The sequence below is a fragment of the Odocoileus virginianus genome, chromosome 11, assembly GCF_023699985.2.
Source record: "Odocoileus virginianus isolate 20LAN1187 ecotype Illinois chromosome 11, Ovbor_1.2, whole genome shotgun sequence".
NCBI classification, from domain to species: Eukaryota; Metazoa; Chordata; class Mammalia; order Artiodactyla; family Cervidae; genus Odocoileus; species Odocoileus virginianus.
The window spans coordinates 70,177,670-70,197,405 of NC_069684.1; the positions used below are offsets into that span (position 1 = coordinate 70,177,670).

The 19,736-nt window shown below is 45.7% G+C and overlaps 1 protein-coding gene across 6 annotated transcripts in view; it reads right to left on the reverse strand.

The window, feature by feature from the left end:
• The window catches only part of SRGAP2 (SLIT-ROBO Rho GTPase activating protein 2), a 254,198-nt gene extending 234,496 nt beyond the window's left edge, over positions 1–19,702 (reverse strand). For 2 of the 6 annotated variants that reach the window (XM_070474577.1, XM_070474574.1), the window contains exons 1-2: positions 19,604–19,702; positions 17,173–17,781 (exon numbers count right to left, since the gene is read on the reverse strand). In XM_070474577.1, the coding sequence (XP_070330678.1) occupies positions 17,173–17,239 (67 nt within the window). In that variant the 5' untranslated portion in view covers positions 17,240–17,781; positions 19,604–19,702. Of the gene's footprint in view, positions 1–17,172; positions 17,782–18,993; positions 19,507–19,603 lie in introns of those variants that run through there. The other 4 variants (XM_070474579.1, XM_070474578.1, XM_070474576.1 and 1 more) reach the window with 3 other exon arrangements.
• Between the last annotated feature and the right edge of the window lie 34 nt (positions 19,703–19,736).

Genomic DNA, 19,736 nt, shown 5'->3' on the forward strand with positions numbered 1-19,736 from the left:
TCCAATACTTTGGCCACCTGATGAGCTGACTCATTTGAAAAGACCCTGATGCTAGGAAAGATTGAAGGCAGGAAGAGAAGGGGATGACAGAGGGTGAGATGGCTGGATGGCATCACCGACTCGATGGACATGAGTTTGAGTAAACTCCAGGAGTTGGGGATGGACAGGGAAGCCTGGAGTGCTGCGGTTCACGGGGTCACAAAGAGTCGGACACGACTGAGCAACTGAACTGAAGTGATATTTAACATACTCAGAGCACCAGCCTCCAGGCTGGGCATAGACCAGTAGTGTGCAGTGTGTGGGCAGGACCGGGTCTTCCTTTCCAGCCCAGAGCAACTAAAGAGTCTCTCTGAAACAGGACTGCATGGCCCTGTCCTTCAACCCCGACAGCCTCTATCGCTTTGACCACTTCAGTGCAGGGCAGACTCTGACTAATCCTCAAGATCATCAAAATCCATCTAGCCCCACCTCACTCTCCTCTGCTCCAGCCAGCATCTACTCACTCACTCGCTCAGCAAACATTTCTGGGTGCCCACCACATGCCAACACGCTGCTGGATGCTGGGAATGTGGAAATGAAAGACTGCCCACCCTCAGAGAGCTCAGAAGCGCCTTTCTGGTAGGGAGTGCGTGTCTGCGGGAAGGGGCCTGGGGCTGGGTGCGGGTGGATAGAACCATCATTGTGTTTCGGTGTAGGGAGGGAAGCAGGAGGGGCAGGCGTGGGGGGCTGTGGGACGCCACTGAGGGGGGCACACACAGCCCCTGTTCTCTCCTCCTGCTCCCCAGTGAGCCAAGTCCTCCTCCGAAAGTCAAGGTCCTATTCATTCTGGCCCACACCTCTCCCATCTCCGAATTCCTCAAGTTCTCATCAGTACTACTCATTTTCAGTCATCCACTGGCTGATGTCATTTCTCGTATTGCTGTTGGCTAAATTATTTTTTAAACTACTTTTGCATACGCTGGTTGTTTTTTGCCACTGCTTTAAGCAACTGCAGAGGCTACCCGCTAGATTCTAGATAGCTCTAAATCTCTTGTGGAACCAATACACTAATTATGGGTAACACAGGTGATATATTCAGGGTTACTGACAATTACAAAATCCTGTATTTATTTGGCAAACACATTCTCCCCTCACTGCTAGGTCCTGACTTCTGCATGGCTTACCCTTGGAATTCAACCCAAAATGAGAGAGGAGACCTCAAGCTATCTCTGAAACCCTTTCCAAGAAGAATTTGCTAAAACTATAGTTTTAAAACCTTCAAAGAAGCTTTTAAACGTAAGAAGCTCTTCAAATAAAATCTGAGGTGGACACAACATAGCAAACATAGAAACAGAGCTGATCTGGCTGGAGACCTGATAGAGAGTCTACAGCTGCCGACCTCAGGAGGTAACACCCAGCTCTTCATCAGCAGCCCCTGTCGCACCTCCCAGGATTAAACACCACTAAGCATGATGGCAAGTTCATTTTGCCCACAAACATGTGCAAACTCAGTACATGGCCAGACGTGACCTTAGAGGTTAATGGAGGAAAAGATGGCCCCTTTCAACACACAGAACCAGAACAAAAGGTTAGCCATGTAGAACAGAAAATACAGTTAGATCCCAGCCTCACACCATTCACAAAAAGAAATTCTGCATTTATGCAAGTCAGATTTGTGAAAGGTGAAACTTAAAAAACATTTAAAAGAACACAAAGGACAATATCCTTACGACATCAGGATAGGAAAGTTTATGTGTATGTGTGTTCTAAAATAAGCCCAAACAATAAAGGATAAGCTAGACAGATTTGAATATATTAAAATTTTTAATTTCTTATACAACAAAGAGTCCAATAAAAAACTGAAAAGATAAGCCAACTCTGGGTGAAGGTATTTGCAAGCCATGTCACCAACAGAAGATAAGTAACCAGAATATATAAGAAACACCCACATGTCAATAACAAGTAAAAGAAAGACCACCTAAAAAAGCTGTTTCTAGACTTTAACTTAAGAACTACTCTGGGTATGTTTCCAGCTCAATTCTCCTAGCAAACACAGTGAGGTGGTAACTTGTTCCACTTAGAAACATTTACATTTTAGTACAGTTTATAGTGTCTGGTACCATATATTATCTCAGTTTATCTACATAACTCTAGGATGCAAGCAGAACATATATTATGCTACTTTATTAATGAGGAAATCAAGACTCAAGAAGTTATCAGTTTTAAGAATATATATCACTTCCTAAGTGAAGTCGCTCAGTCCTGTCCAACTCTTAGCGACCCCATGGACTGTAGCCTACCAGGCTCCTCCGTCCATGGGATTTTCCAGGCAAGAATACTGGAGTGGGTTGCCATTTCCTTCTCCAGGAGGTCTTCCCGACCCAGCAACTGAACCCGGGTCTCCCGAATTGTGGGCAGACGCTTTACTGCCTGAGCTACCAGGGAAGTCACTCCCAGTGACTAACAAAATCTAGATTCTTCACTGTCTGATCTACAAACTTTTCATTAAAGATTTTACCTACACTCTTTTAAAAATATACCTTCACACAAAAATCTGTACCTGAATGTCCACAGCCACTTTATTCATAACAGTCAAAAACTGGAAACAACCGAGCTGTCCCTCAATGGGTAAATGCTAACAAACTGTGGTACATCCATACAATGGAAGGCATACAATGTCTGCAATAAAAAGGAATCAACTAAAGATACACGCAACAACCTAGGTGGATCACCAGGAAATTATGCTGAGTGAAAAAAAAGCCAATCCTAAAAGGCTGTACACTATATGATTCCGTTTATATAATAATCTTGAAATGATAAGATCATACCACGGGGAACAGACTAGTAGTGTTTCCAGGAGTTAAGGAATAAGGACTAAGGGAGGTGGGATGAAGTGAAGGGGGAGATAGCACTGTAACAGCCCAACTTGAGGTGATGAACATTAGTGATGAACTAACTGTTCAGCATTGTGACTATATCAATGTCAGTGTCCTGACTGTGACACTGTACTATCATTTTGCACAGTGTTAACCATTGAGGGAAACTAAATTAAAGGTATATGCAATCTCTGTATTACTTCTGATGATTGCACGTGAATGTATAATTATCTCAAAATAAAGTATTTCCAAAAAGCCCAGAAAACAAAAAGCAAAAAGGCCTGAAATCACTCTGCCCTGCTATATAGTACCAGTTAAAGGTTAAATGAGATAAAGTGTGGAAAAGCATTTCTCAGACTGCCAAGTGCTCTATTAACACCAGGAGGTAATCACAGTCCATTCCCTCCCCCCAGCCCCCAGCCCCGGCCCCCACCAGCCTTATCAATGTTACTCACTGTCAGATTATTCTCTCCCTTCTGGGCCTTCTATATCCCTCCACTGTAGTCCTACCACATTTGTATGATCTGTCCATGCTTTTTAATAGGCTGAAGCTCCTTGAAAGCTAAAACCTTGTTACTTACCTCTATATTCCCACAATCTAGCACATACAGAGCACACAGTAGGTGCTCAATAAATGGATGCTGGATCGAAATTAGCTCATGATTTCCTTGTTCAATACAAAGTGAACCAAAACCGGTGGCACTGAGGAGGGGAGGCGACTGGGAAGAACACCTTGGCAGCCGTGAGCCAACACCTTGAAAGTTTCATCAATTACCTCCTCCTTCCCCTGGATACCGAGAACCCAAGTGAAGCAAAGGGCTGTCCAAGGGCGTGGCAGCAGAAGCAAATCATGAGTTCAGTTCATCGCCTCCTTTTTTATCCTGTTTCAAGCTCTGCAAATGAAGGAACTGACCATTTAGTTTGGGTCACTGGAACAAGATGGAAAGGTAGGCTCCAGTGTACTCTTCTGGAAAAAGATTTTAAAGGTTAGCTGACAGACCTTTTCCTGACATGATTAGACTGAAGAATTGCCCAGGGCCAGAAGAATGTACTAAACGATCTGTCAGGATCTCTCAGAGACCTCATACTCTCTGCCTAGGCAAACAGGTGTGGCTGGTGGGGTGCGGAGGGGGTTCCCGTGCCCTGAAAACAACGCTAGCTCCTTACTCCTCCTCCAAATGGTTTCAAGCATTAAAAAAAAAAAAAAAAGAACACAAGCGAGTGCTCTGTTGCTCCTAATGCTATCGGATAATTTTTCAAATTCTTACTCAATTACATATCACAGTCTTATCTTCAATCTCTACAGGCCAAATAGCCCTGCTTTCACATCATGCCCACTGAGCCTGCAGAACACAAGTACCCCTCCCAAGTAATTCCAGCTCTCATGAACATGAGATCGTTTTACATTAAGTTTTGTTAGGAGAGAGTGTGTGTGTTTGTGTCTCCTATGAGGAGCAAGACTTGAGGCAATGGAAGGTTAAAAACTTGGGAGGTTTGTTTCTGCCTGGATAATGATTAACCTTTTGCTGGTGAATTCAGAAGAGCTAGCATTTCTGGACTGGCAGTCCTCCTCCTGGCCCAAGTGGGAGAGAAAGCTCATGGGCAGACATGCCCCGTCAGAAAGAACTAACTGGAGTTGACCTATGTCAACCTGGCAGTGGGAGCACTATGGTCATTTTAAAGACTAGGTTTAAAGACTAGGTGTTTTAAAATTGTGTTGTCACTTGTCTTAAAATATCCAGATCAAGAACCTCTTTAATCAAAGCAGCAGATATCATCTACCCAAAATGCTTCAATGTTTGTTTAAAATTGCTGACAGCAAAGAGCTGAGATAACTTACATCACCACAAATCACTGAATAAGTAAGAGAGATCAAGAGATACAGCACAACTGACTCCAAGGATGTCTAAAACACAAAGCTTATTAATGTCATTTGAAGATGGAATCTTACACTCATATGTGAAATCTAATTTTTTAAAATTATATAAATGAACTTACTGACAAGACAGCAACAGACTCACAGATTTTGGAAGTAACTTATCATTACCAACAGAGAAACATGGTAGGAAGGGATAAATTAGGAATTTGGGATTAACCTATACATACAATAGATAATCAACAAGGACCTACTGTGTAGCACAGGGTACTCTATTCCACATTCTGTAATAATCTATATGAGAAAGACTGAAAAAGAATGAATATGTATATGGATAACTGAATCACTCTGCTGTTCACAGGAAACTAACACAACTTTATAAATCAACTATACTCCAATAAAATTTTTTTTAAAAGATGAAACCATAAGCCAGAAGTAGGAGAAATAAGTAGGAAGAACTACAATATCTGTTCTCTGGTTTCTAGCCTTCTCTCAGGACAACTATCAATGTGAAAACTCTGTGTGTCAACTCATTCGAAGATAACCATTTTGGATCCTATGTTCTAAAAATGACGAAGCAAGGAACCAGTAATCTATCTTTCTACTTTGTAGCTGAGAATCCCAAAGGTGGAAGGACTCATCCAACATGACGTAGTCCTCCACGGCCCCACAGCCCTCCCTTCCTCCCTTGAATGATATTTTTTTAAATGCTATAATGATAAAAATATGAGCTGTCATCATTATTAATAGTACTCATTTTAAAACAACAGACTGCTACTTAGCCTATTCATTAGGTGGAGACAAAGCAAACATAATCGTGGAAACACTTCCATTCTGTATCACAGCATACCTCAACACACTTCTCAAAGGAAGACCTTTACTGACAAGGGCCTACCATATGGAGAGGAACAGAAGATGCAAGAGGCCATCCCATATCCTGGCAGAGCCTGGAGTCACTTACCCCGCAGCCCAGATGTTTACATCAACGCTACTCAGTTCCACATCCACACCACCGCCCCCCCCTAGTTTGCCCCAGCCCATATGTCAGGAATTTAAAACCTCTCACTTCCTCTTTCTTTAATTTTAATTAGAGACAATCACCCATCTTCCTTTTTCTTTTAAATTCAAGCTTTGCACAGAACATAAGTGACTATAATACCAAGAGTTACACAAGTTCCATCTCTGGCCCACCAACACTGATGAGGAAAACTATTATCAGGAGAGGATTTTCTCAGTTTGTAAGTTTCTGAGCTTACTGGAATCCCTAGGTTTACTATATCTATCCTGATTAAAGCATTTATTGTCCCGAGTAACCCAATCACAAGTCTACCTCTGGGCCCATCAAGGCACTGTCAAAGTGTTAGTTACTCAGTCATGTCTGACTCTTTGTGGCCCCATGGACTGTATCCCACCAGGATCCTCTGCCCATGGGATTCTCCAGGCAAGAATACTGGAGTGGGTTGCCATTTCCTTCTCCAGGGGATCTTCCCGACCTAGGGATCAAACCCGGGTCTCCTATATTGCAGATGAATTCTTTGCCATCTTAGCCACCAGGGAAGCCCTTCAAGTCACTACCCCTCCTCTCAATTTCACACCTGGGTGAGCCACCACAGGGGTCTACCCTGGGTTTATGCAGTAGCCACACAGACATGGCAAGCCCTGAGACGGGAGAGTGTCATTCAGAGAATACAATGGGTTTTTTATACTTACACATGTGCCTGCTTAATGGGGGCAAAATTGTCATCTTCAGTATTTTAAATAAGCAAAAATAATGAACCATGAAAGCTGGGGAGGACCTTAGAAATTTTCTAATTTTATTTTCTTAGATGAGAAATCAAAGAGGTGTATACTAGGCAGAGACTTATACCACAGCATTTAGAACTCCTTTTTTGCTTTAAGATACTAGGAAATGAGAACAATCAACTAAATGTCTACAGCATTTCACAGTTTCAAAGGCATTTCAAATGAATTCTTTCATTGGAGCCACACAACAATGCTTAGGCGGCTTGGTTCCCCACTCCGCCTTTATCACTGACTACCTCTGTGCTTTGGAGTCAGTTATTTAACCTCCCCGTGTCTCATCTGTCAATTGGGGATAATAACAGTAGCGACCTCATAGGGCTGCTGGGAGATTCATGAGTTAAGACTGTACCTAAAGCATTTAAAGGGCTTACCCGGGGGCTCGGTGGTGAAGAATCCACCTGCCAGTGGAGGCGACGAGGATTTGATGCCTGGGTTGGGAAGACCCCCTGGAGAAGGAAATGGCAACCCACTCTAGTATTCTTGCCTGGAGAATTCCATGGGCAGAGCAGCATGGCGGGTTACAGTCCAGTCGCAAAAGAGTTGGACAGGAGTTAGCAACTAAACAACAAAAGCACTTAAAAACACAATGGAGACAGAAGAACTCACTCTGTGCCAGTCATCTTCAACAACATCCTCAATCATCAGCCAGGGCCGAGAACTGTTATCCTGATTTTACAGATGAGGAAACTAGGAATTTTGAAACCTGAAGTGAGTGAGCCCCAGAATCACAGCAGCAAATGGCAAAGCCAATCAAGAGCCAAGGCTTTCTGACTCCAAATCCAGCACTGTTTCCCAGGCAACCACGCAGTCCTGTAGTTCAATTTGTCATGGCCCCACAAAAATACTGCTCCAAAATAGGTACCTCAGTCAAGATGCTTCCCCAAAGAGCAGCTTACTCTGACAAGAACTAGTTCAACTATCCTCAAACCCCGCCCCAAATAAACAAATAATCACAAGAAAAACACTAGTGGGGAAAGGAGAGAAACTGCTGTCCACGCCTCAGAAACAGGATGCATTTCTCAGAGCTCTTGGCACATCCCTGGCCCCGAGGCAGCTCACGCTCCTGGCCCCCTTTGTTTTCGGGGCTGTGTCTTCCTGTGGAGCCCACAGCTGGTGAGGTCACCTTCCCCAGGGAGAGCACTCAGACCCTATCCATCACACTTGATTCGAAAGGCAGGGTCTGGGCTCAGGCAGCAAAGACAAGGTCCCAACTTTGACAGTGCCTTCTGGGTCACCTGCCTGCTGCTTAGCACATTTTTAGAAGAAAGGTCAAAAAAAAAAAAAGGCTTTGCCTTCTCCCTAACAGATGGCATCCTAAAATACCCACAGAAATGGAGAAGGCGCACGTCCCAGCTGCTTCTCCTTCCTCACGAATATATATTTCAAGTTCACAACCCTTCATTCACAATGTATAAATAAAGTCAAGAGTACTTAATACCAAATGACTTGAAAAACCTGAGGGGAGAGTTTTTCTGTTTGTCCCTTCGGATCTTTCTTCCCCTTTTACTGTTGATCATGCCGCTGCTTCCAATGAGGCAGCAGCTCTCCAAACCCATGCATCAAAGAAGAATCCCAGCACTTCCTCTTCAGGTCAAGTCTGTTTGAACTCCTGGTCAAAACACACCTAAACTTTCTCAAATTTAGATTTGGAATATTGGTTTTGAATGATGAATAAGTCCTGGAAAAATGTAGAATGTGTTTTGCTTCGATTATAGAAAATCTTACTTTTGTTTTCAACTCTTTGGAATTTCAGAGTTAATAATATTTTCCTAGATTTTCAAGGAAAGAGACATGATTAAAGAGCTCAAGTATAGCTCTAGGGCCATGATTCTAAAGGGAGAGAGCAGGAAGTAAATAAGGAAAACTCACCCTTATTGGGGAGCCTCCACAGCGCAATATAGTTTATACCTGTCCCTGTCTAATGATATTATTCACAATGCTTGAGCTACTTTGAATTTCAAATAACTTTAACACAGGAGAAGGCTTGTTACTGGAGTAGGGAGAGAAATGCAGAAGCAAGGCATCCTGGCATTGCCACATCCAACCTCAACTCAGAAAAGGGTCACGTCCAATTTATAAGCATTTATTCATTTCCATGCATAGAAACATGGAAACAAATAAAAGACAATTCTGTCCATGAGGTACTCAGCTAGTTGTAAATAATGAGGTGTAAATGAAGGGATTGCAATGTAATATGATGAGTGCAATATAAAAAGAAGCACAAAGAAACTGCTGAGGAGATGCTGAGGGTGGGTTGATCAGCCCTCTGCAGAAACACTAAGGAATCCTGCTTGGAATCCTGCCCAGGGTTACTATGCAGAGAGTAGGGATAAGCAGGGAAGACTTCTTGGAAGTGGTGACATCTGAGCTGGGTTTTAAAGGATAAGCTTTCCAGGTTCAAGGAAAAGGACCCATTACAAAAGAAGACACACATGGATAAAGCATGAAGCATGAAATAACATAATGCAGTAAGGAAACGAGAGGCAGTTTAGCCTTCTAGTAGTATAAAAGGTGAACAAGGTAAGTGGGCAGTGATGGATGTAAACAGTCTTTCATGCAATGACCTCAGCAGAACAATTAGCTTGTTTTTTTAAAAAATCACTTCGGTGGTATTATGAAAGATTTATTGTTAAGATCAAGTTAAGAAACTATTTTTTAAAAATATTACCAGTAGTAGTCCAGGTTGTTCATTTATGCATTCATCATCACAGCCAGTATATATAGACTAAGAGCCACCATTTAGGCTACAACCCTGTTCCACCTGAAGGGACTCTCCTTCCCCCACGTAAGACTTACTTATTTAGAACTTAATATTTGCCATACACGGAGCTAGGAATTTTACACACATTCAGAATAAATCAGCAAGGTAGATCTTATTATCTCTATGTCACAGAAGAGGAGGCTTGAAAGAGAAGTTAAGTGAACAAGGATGTAGGGGAAGGTGGTGATGTTGACATGATTCCTACTAAGGGCTACTTTCAAAGCCTATGCTCTTTCCATTGTACTCCCAAACCTCAAAACATTCCCACCAGAAGCCTAGGAGAGGAGAGAAGACTGAAAGACAAATACTGAAAACTTTAGGCAGTATAAACTATAGTGCTATGTGAGTGAGTGAATTAAGAGACAGGGGTCATTTCTCAGCAGTGTGACCAAAGAAGGCATCCCAGAAAAGCTGGGCTTCATTAGAAGGGTGAGGTTTCAGTAGGTGGAGATGTAGGGCTGGGCAGGGATAAAGAAGTATTCTGAGAACAGCACTCAGAACTTGACGTGGGAGAACTTGACTTGGGAAGTAAGGCTAAGACTCCTTACTTCCAACGCAAGGGGCCCAGGGTCCAGCCCTCGTCAGAAGACAAGATCCAGCATGCTACAGTAAGGCTGAAGATCCCATGTACTGCAAGCAAGACCCAGTGCAGTCAAATAGATAAATTAAATAAATAAATATTTTTTAAAAAGAAGAGGAAAAACTTGACTCTGGTGATGGCCAAGGTTCTAATTCCTGTTCCATCATTCACCAGCTACAAACCCTGGGTGAATCACTAAATCTTCTACACCTCATTTTCTTCATCAGCAAAAGAGGATAATAACAATATATTCCTCCTACAGTTGGTGTACATTCCAGTATTGTTGCCTGAAAAATCCCAAGGACAAGAAGATCCTAGCAGGCTACAATCTATGGGGTTGCAAGAGTTGGACATGACTTAGCAACTAAACCACTAAACCACCACAGTTGGTATAAGAATTAAGTACATTAAGCCCCAAACAAACAGCAAAATATTAGTTAATAGTATATGCATCTGACGAATGGCAAATAGTCCAGACAGGCCTCTAATTCATTTTAAATAAAATGAAAAAGTGTGGTTGAAATGATAGGTTGCAGCCTATTGAAGACCAAGTAATGTTCATCTTGGAAAGTTAGTCTCTATTCAATGGACAATAGGGAATCAGTCATTAGGGGAAAGAAACCATATTCAGACAATTCTGAGCAGATCTCCCCAGGGGGCTCCCGGCCCCTCCCCTTGGCATCTGGCTCATCTGTGACCCCTTCAGAAGAAGGGGGGGGGGGGGGGCGGCCAGGGAACTAGTTAAGCAAGGACTATAGGAAAAGAGATACTGTCACACTTCAACTTGCAACATATCCAAGATTTTTTTTTCTTTCTTCCCTTATCCTGTATCCTCCCTCCTAAACACACAGTAATGGCTGCGACATAATTATTAACCCAACTTCCCTGTGAGACTGTTTTTATTTACTAAGGTTAAATAAAATTTCCAGGCAACAATCTAGGTGGCTTCAATCATTGTTTATTCATTACCTTTTAAAACTTGGTAATATTCAGCTTTTACTTATTAATTTTTAACCTAATATCATTTCTATAATATGGTATTATACTATTCATTTATTAACACATTATGATGAAGAAATTTTGTGACGGTTTCTTTCATTTATCTTGATTGTGATAGTTTCGTAGGGAAATAACATGTCAAAGTTTATCAAATGTATACCTTAAACATGTGCGGTTTATTATATGTCAATTAAACCTCAATAAAGTTGTTAAAAATATAATGAAAATTTAGTAATTTATGTAGTTATTAAAAGGTATAAGATTTTTATTAATATACAATGCTTATTTATGAACATAAATATATATTCATAATATGGAACTATGAATATGTATTTTTTAATGTTAACTCTAAAAATTTAATCGAGACAACTGATTAGTATGTAGAAATGTATATGCAGCCTGTAAAACTTCAGTGTAGACAAGATTTTTCAAAAATAAGAATATATCTATGTTCATAGCAGCATTATTTACCAAAAGGTAGAAGCAATCCAAGTGTCCATGAATGGATGATTGGATTTAAAAATGTATATTATACATATAATTTTAAAATGTGAATTATATATATAAAATGGAAGGAAATTCTGACACATGGATGAACATGTGTCTACAACACGGATGAACCTTGAATACATTATGCTAAGTGAAATAAGGCAGTCATAAAAGGATAAATACTGTATATTCTACTTATAGAGGTACCTAGAGTCACCAAACAGGGCGGGGTGAGGGGGGGGTATTGTTTAATGGGTCCAGAGTTTCAACTCTGCATCGAAGAGTTCTGTGGATAGATGGTGGTGATAGTTACACAACAATGTGAACGTAATTAATGCCACTGAACTGTATACCTAAGAATGATTAAGATGGTAAATTTTATGATATGTGTATTTCACCACAATTAGAGAGAGAGAGAAAGAAGAGAGTTCCTATACATTATTGTAAAATCAGTAAAGTGTTATTTTGTCATTTTCAGGAACATATTAAGTGCTCTCATTATTTATTTTTAAATCAAACAACTTTGAGGTAACTTTCCCAGATTCCCCAAAAGGCCAGTTCTGTAGCTCACACCAGTTAAAACTATTCACTTGAATTTTATTGCTAGTAGAAATAGAAATATCAACTTCTTTTTCCACACAACATGACATTATATTTTCCTAACGAAGACCTCAGAGGTCTAGGGCCTAAGGTAATCACGACTCTCGTGAAGAAAACCTCTCTTCTGGAAGGAGTCCTCTACAGGTGCCGCGGGCAGCCCGCGTTTATCTCCAGTGAGCAGTGGGTTGTTTATGAGCCAGGGGCTGGGCACCTGCTGATTTTAAAAGGGTGTGGACCCTACATCGCAGGGTCAAGTCAGACTCTGTAAATTTCATAACAGAGCAATGATCAGGGCTTGCGCAGGCTTTCAACCTGTGTGGTACATAACTACCAGATGGGGTTCACAAAAGGAAACTTCTGTTCCCATTCCTCCAGAGAATGCCTGAAACTGGAAAAGTTAAGGACTCCTTACGAACCCCATTTCTAACCACTGCTGCTCTGCACAGCACACAGCAGGCCCAGCTCCTTGCCCATCACCTTCCTCCGGGGCCTTTTAATTTGGAGATACAGAGTATAGAACTAGACTTTTTCCAAGAGCTTCGTTTTCTTCCAGGAGCTCCCCTTACCACACAGTCCTATCTTCCCTGAGCAGGGGAAGAGGTGCCTTCTATCATCTCGCAGGAAGATGATGGCATCTGCTTGGGGATTCCAATGAGATGTTTTACTGCAGCTTTTCACAAACTGATTATATTTAAAGCTCCCTTGAGAGATGGGGGCTGGGAGGAAAGAAGCTTCTGAGAAGACCTTTGTTGGCAGGAGTGAAGAACCGCTCACACCTCCCCAGAGAAAAAGCTTGTTTAAATACCAGCAATCCAGATTCCCAAGTGTGTGTGCACACACAATATGTCTAGAGTTTTAAATTTCATCTGCTCTGAAAGGGTCCTGAAAGGGTTAAACTGTTCCAGGCAAAGGCCTGAGGCTTTTCTATCAAAATGCTCCAGATGGAAATTACAAAATTTCACTTCTCAGCTCTGTGGGGCACACACACTGTTCTTCTAAGACATTAAAAAAAAAAAAAAAAAAGACAAGACCCCTAATGTTCTCAAGAAAGAGAATTTGACGGCTCAGCACACAGTGCCACTCTGTTTCAGATGATTCCTCCTGGAATATTTGCATTAACTGTCCATCTCAAGCTTTCTGGGGGATGTAAAAACTCAAGGTATGGACAGTGTATAGGAAAGGAGCCTTGAACAAGGTCAGGACAATAGCTGGGAGGGTCTGCCATGAGGTGAACTCATCCAAATACCAGCCAGATTACCACCTCTTGTGAAGGTTATGCCCCACACCTTACCACTTTTTGCTGCTCCAATCCCTAAAGAAGCTGACAGAGCAGAGGCCAGAAGGCCTCGGGTTACAACCATGAATCTGTCAAGAATTTCCAGAGTTAATGTATATGAAGAGCTTTGTAAATTGAGCCATGTACAAGTACTAAGAATATTACTGCTTTCGAGTTAGAGATTGAAAGGCATGAACTTTCAAAGGAATCTGAACACCCACAAAGCAGAAACAATGATGGTTTTTAAGAAGGCAGCTCCAAGGCAGGCTGACTAAGGAGGCACGCCCCTCATAAAACCACACTGGGGTAGGGTTGGGGCTGTAGTCTCAGAAGTCCTCTAGGGCACATGCAAGCAGGTGGTTTAAAGGGAGCCAAAGCCACAGACAGGCAGGGTTCCCCAAAGTCCATTAGGGGTCCTCTTCATTTAAACCATTCTGACTGAAAAGCAAGACTCAGGACTCTGGTCAGAGATACACAGAACAACAGTGACCAACAGTTAGACAGTTTTCCTGTTCACTTTTCAGAATGAGAAACAGTTCTTATTAAGAGACCGAACCAAGATATTTTTCATTACTACTGGAGGCACCTAAACCAGAACCCAGGTTTTATTCCTAGACTCCTTTCTTATCATTACAACTGGCACTTTGGGAGTGAAAAGGCAATGCGGACCGAACGTTCATCCCAATTAAGCAGACCTTACTGTTTCTGGTGGCTCAGACGGTAAAAAATCTGCCTGTAATGTAGGAGACCCAGGTTCAATTCCTGGGTCCGGAAGATCCCCTGGAGAAGAGAACGGCAACCCACTCCAGTATTCTTGCCTGGAAAATTCCACGGACAGAGGAGCCTGGTGGGCTATAGTCCATGGGGTCACAAAGTGTTGGCTATGATTGAGCAACTAACACTTTCAGTTGACTATTACTGAGCATTTACAACTGCCAGATACTGTGTTCAATGATTTTGATACACTATGTCACTGAATGCTCATAACCACCTAGGAAACATATATTATGCTGCCTGTTTTTCAAGTCAGTATCCTGAGGCTTGGACAAGTCAGGTAACTTGCCCAAGGAGTGAGGCAAGTGAGTGACAGCACTGAGATTTAAACCCGGATCCCTTTGACTCAAAAACTTGCGCTCTTAACCATCAGACCAGAAAACTAATTTTCTTTTTTATCCTGGCATCCATAAGAGAAGTAAGACTGGCAGCACGATGAGTCCCACACAACACATAAAAAGCTGAAACATCATAAATCTGACCAAGGGCTTCCAGTTAGCAGGGGAGCAGAGCCAACCCAAAACCCAGGTCCTCTGTCTCCAAGTTCTACGGAGAACACAGATCTCCAAGATCTTCCACGGGGAGCACGGACTCTAGTTTGAAAGCTTCAAGAGAGAGAGGACTTTGTCTTGTTCATAGCGCCCAGAACCCATTCAAGGCACTCAGTAACTAGCTGATGAATAAAGAAGTGGAGTCCCGCTGCTGTGGTTTGGCTATGTGACCTTGGAAGGACTTCTTTATCCTCTCTAAGCCTCAGTTTCTTCATGCAGTGAATAGAGAACGAAGTAAGATTCACCTCCAGGTTTTAAGTGAAGATCAAGTGAGACAATTCTTATAAAGCACTTGGGACAGGTTGGAACACAATGACCACACAAAATATAATCTATTATTATCACTATTTCTACTATTATCCATTGATACATTTTGCTTTTTAATTGACCCTACTCTGATATGAACAATGATACATTGACCCTACTCTGGTCAAATGACATTTCACAGTAAATATGAATAGAATAGAACAGATAATTGGGAGTCGATAACCTGCTTCTAGTTTCAGATCTACTACCACCTAGCTGTGTGACCTTGGACAGGCCTCTTAATTTCTCTACACTTGCCTCAGCTATAAATGAGGGACTAAACCATTCAAATCAGTCTCATAAGCATTCATCGGGCACATTCTCTGAGTAAGACATCATGCTCAGCCACCTATAAAATTCTATGATGCTGAATAGTGTCAATGAAAAAATACCAGTGCAAAGCAAACCAGTCTCCTGCCTGTGGCAAGGCTAAAGAGAAACCCCAAATAGTCAACTGCATTACATCATCTCAAAGAGCAATGTTTGTAAATATACGAAGTGTTTAATTTTGAGACACTTGTGAGAAATCCTTCACCAATAGAGAATCAGCAGATACAATTCAACACCTATCGGTCCTGAACCTTCCAAAAAATAAACGTGTGAAATCACTTTGCACCTGAGTCAAATGGCATGCTTCTGGAGAGAAATCTGGGAAAGTCAAAGTTATTAACACTCCTCCCTATGGCAACAGTTAAGAATAGAAGGTATTAGAAAAAAAAAAAAGAATGACATATCTGGTTAAAACTGCAGGGGGGATTCCAACAGCAAACTGCAGTACATCTGGACAGGACACTGAGGCCAGTAGCCTATTGTTTACAGAAATAAGCCGGGATTATGAACAGTGACAAGAGGCCAAGACCTCAATTATACCTCACAGCCACACCTCTCCCAGTCCCAGCCCAACTGAAGCTATCCATCAGTCAGCTCCCCCAGCTCTTTGCAGCCCCGTGGACAGAAAGTCCCTCAGGGTGCTCCAGCTTGGACCAAGCCGATGACATTAAAAAGACCCCACAGACACAACGTGGGCCTCAAACTACCGTCCAACCTTCCAAGAGATAAAGCAGCTGCCCATTTCAAACTCTTGCCCTACTCACACCCCCAGCAACCCTAAGAGGGCAGGCATGGCCTTTTCCAAGTCCTCTAGGATAGGAAAAGGTCTCCTTGCATTAGCGCAGGCAAAGAAGGAGGGGCCCCTCCCTCTGCACTCTGAAACAAAGGAAAACCCAGAGCTCCAACCATGTGGTGTAACATTCAAGGCCACCCACCTCTCCCACTCCCCAGCTGAGGTCTCAATGGGCTAGAGCCACACGGCTCTTTCTGGTGGCTGGCCAGGAAGGGACAGTGCCTTATACAACCATAAGCGGGCCTCTGTAATGGGCAGGAACCCCTTCTATGGGTACTGCTGGTTAAAAAAGGCTATCTGGGAAGGGGTTTTGATTCATGCGCCAAGTCAGGCAGTGGAAAAGATGTGCCGACAGGTCACTTGTTTTCTCTGGGTCCACATTTTGCTTTACCCCTCATAATTTTGCAGAGAGGTATGAGGGCCTTTCAACACGCGTCTTCTGGAGCAGAAGACAACAGCACAGAAGGGTTAAACAATTATGTCTTCCCATTCTCCGGAATCAGCACCACCCAGCAACATCCCAACTCCATTCAGGTTTAGGTGAAGGTGGAGACTGGGTGTCAGTGACCTTATTCTTTCTGTTCTCGGATCTCAGACAGAATGCAGACAAGCAGAGACCAGACAGGTACAAGGTGCACCCAAGGTGGCTACAGACTTTCTGTGCCTGATGGCATCGCAAATACCATGTTTGGATATAGTGCATCAGAAAAAAAAACCCACCCTCTCCCAGGGCTCTCCAAATGGTACACCTTCTCAAGGTTGCCTTTCTCTGCCTGGACGCCTCTTCAACCTCTGAAATAAATTCCCAAACACCTGTCAGATTTCAGCTGTCCTTCAAGGAAACCTGACCCAGGCACCCAGAGGCAAATTGCCGCCTTTTCTCTCCAAGAACCTCCTGCCCCTCCCCCTATCCTATTTAGCCCGGGGGAATAAGACTACCAAAATAATGACCAGGCCTACAGACAACTGTAAAGTCCACTCTGAAAATGCCTTTCCAGAGCCTGGGGCTCCTGCCACGGACAATCCCTCGGAGGCGCAGACCCACCTACGAAACCACTTCTAGGGTCAGCCTGCCCCCACCTGCTCCACCCAAAGAAATGAACACCCTGCAAATCAGGGAAACGTATGTCTCCATGGTCTACAGAGAAGATGCATTATGCTATTTTTCAAAGCCCTTACCTTTGACCTGAGTATCGTACTCTGCTATGATCTCCTTATCCTTTTTGAATTTGGCTGGAGACGTCATGTTTTCCTTCTTTCTTCCAAACTCGAATTGTGAATTGATAGATCCACGGGAAAAATCCAACCGCCGAAATCAATACCTCCAAGACCGTTTCTCCAGAGGGCAGAAGGGGCCCCCCGCGGTGGTCTCCAGCGCTCCGGGGAGCGCGGGCTGCGGGCTGGGCAGGCGGCTACGGCGGGCACATGCAGGCGGTGGGCGCTGGGGCCGGGCGCGGCGGCGGCTGGTTCCTGTGCTAGAGCCCAAGCCGCAGCCTCAGCATTAGCCGGGAGAACTGCAGCGCCCGGAGGCTGGCCTGGGGTCTGACATCAACGACACAGGCAGGGAGTGGAAGTCCTTCCGCACAACATGGTGTGAGGGTGCGGCGGTGTGGACTCGCCCAGCTGGGTCCCCGGGAGAGAGTGGGTGCGTATCGGGGTGCCGGGGGAGGGCTGGGCGTGTTTCGCGGGTTTTTGTTGCACAGGCTCGAAGATGCTGCAAATCAAATCCCAAACGGGAGTCGCAGCAGCGCAGACTGGATCGGAAGTCGTTTGCTCCGGTTCACTTGCCTGTAAATGCAGGGAAAAGGGGAGGGGGCTATCAGCCCCAGTGCAGATCCTAATCGCTGCGGGGGTGGGGTAAGGGACGCCGCTCCCAGCCTGGCCTGGGCCCATTCATCTCAGCCAAACGCTGCCCGGCCCGCAGAGCCCTGCGCAGCGAGGTGGGGAGGAAGGAAGCTCCCTCCGGATTTTGTTTTAAGGCTAAAAGAAAACACTTTGGAGCAGCGGCCTTCACGGGCCTGGGGTGGGGACTGCGGCGGGAACGCGGGATTCCGGGCGGGGACTGCGACACCTCGGTGGCCTCCAGAGCCTTGCCAACGTTGGGCAGCGGCAGCCGGAGGGAACCCTCCCGGCCCTGCCTCCGACGCAGCCCCCGACCCCGGGCGGGGGCAACTGCCTGGACTTCAAAGGGGATCAAAGCCGGGAAGGGACAAGTCACCCGGGCACAACTTTTCTTTCCCTCCGCCCCTCCTGCCAGCTGTTTTGTTTTGGTTACTAGCTTCTCTTGGCAGCAAAATGTTGGGTTGGGGGGGGGGGGGTAGTGTCGGGGGGCGGGGGGGGGAAGTGATCTACAGGAAAAAAAAAAAGGCTGCTCGCTGTGGGACACATCCAGGAAAACAATGTGGTCGGCAGAAGCAGGAAACGGGTTAGAGGCGAGGGTCGGAGTCGGGAAAACCGGGAAGGCAGGGCGGGGGCGGGGAGTGTGGAAGGCAGCCACCGCCTCTCCCAAGTCAGGGACCACAGCGACTCTAAATGCCACCCCCAATTGATCACCCAAGCTCAGAGATCCCAGACACCGCACCCAATCCCAGGCTGGGGGGTGGGGGCGGGGGGAGGTCTTTGAGGTTCGCGGCCCCGACTCCTGGCACCAGGAGGTCCCCGAGGAGATTCCGCTCGGACCCAGGCCCAGGAGGCGGGAGAGACGAGGACGCGAGTGCAGAGTCGCGCGTCTCTCTCCGGGACGCGCCGCGGCGGCGACCCTCCCTCTTTGGCTGCCCCTTTCCCTTTCCGCGCCGGGAGTCTCCCACTTCCCGCGCCTGGAGAAAGGGCCGCAGCGAGGGAGGAGCAGGGAGCCGGAGCGGCGGCGTGGTGCTTCAGACGGGCAGGAAGCAGGGGGAGGAGGGGTGTGAGAGGTGGGGTCCGAAGACCGCACGCGAACGGGGGATGAGTGGAGCTTCTGCACATGCTTGATAGGCGGGGAGCGGGCAGGGGAAGGGCTACCTTGGGGGTGAGGGGGTAGTTAAGAGACTATCGTGGGCCGCAGTGGTACCGGAGGCGCTAAGATGTTAGCAACTCTGGGTTCGCAGAGGCAGGTCCGAGAAGGCGAGTGCGTGAAGAGGGGCCCGTTCCGGGCGGGCCGGGGGGCTGAGGCCGAAGAGCCCCGGAAACAGCGCGGAACACCCGTCTTTCTGGGTCCAGGGCTGTGACTGGGCTCTCCGCCAGGGCTTGGAGACGGAGGCAGAGGGCAGTCGTTGGTCACGGATGATGCTAACGACGGCTGCCCAAAGGTGCACGGAGGCTGCCCGTGTGCAGGGGGCTTGGGGGAGGGGGCTGGGAGCTGACGGCGCCGCGGCGCGAGAGCCAAGGCACGGTCCCGGGCAGGACGGCGAAGGGCGGAGACGCAGCCCTAAAGAAGCACTGTGGGCTGCACCGGGAGATTGGGAGTGGGTCCGGAGGGAGGGGGGCTGAGGGGTTCCGGGCGGCAACGCGAGGGCGATGCCGAGAGCCGCATCCGCGCCCTCTCCTTCCCGCCTCTGCCGCCCGGTCTGTCCAGTCCGGGCTCCAGTCCCGCGGCGGGCGAGAAGAAAAGGGAGAGGGACGGAGCCTTTACCTGGCTCTGACGCGACGGGTCCTGCGCCCCCGGCTCCGCTTCCCACTCGGAGCTCTCCTCCCCTTTCGTCCCTGCCACCCGCTTCTACGCAGATCGGTCCCCCTAGTCCCCCGAGGAGCCTCTGCCAACTCCA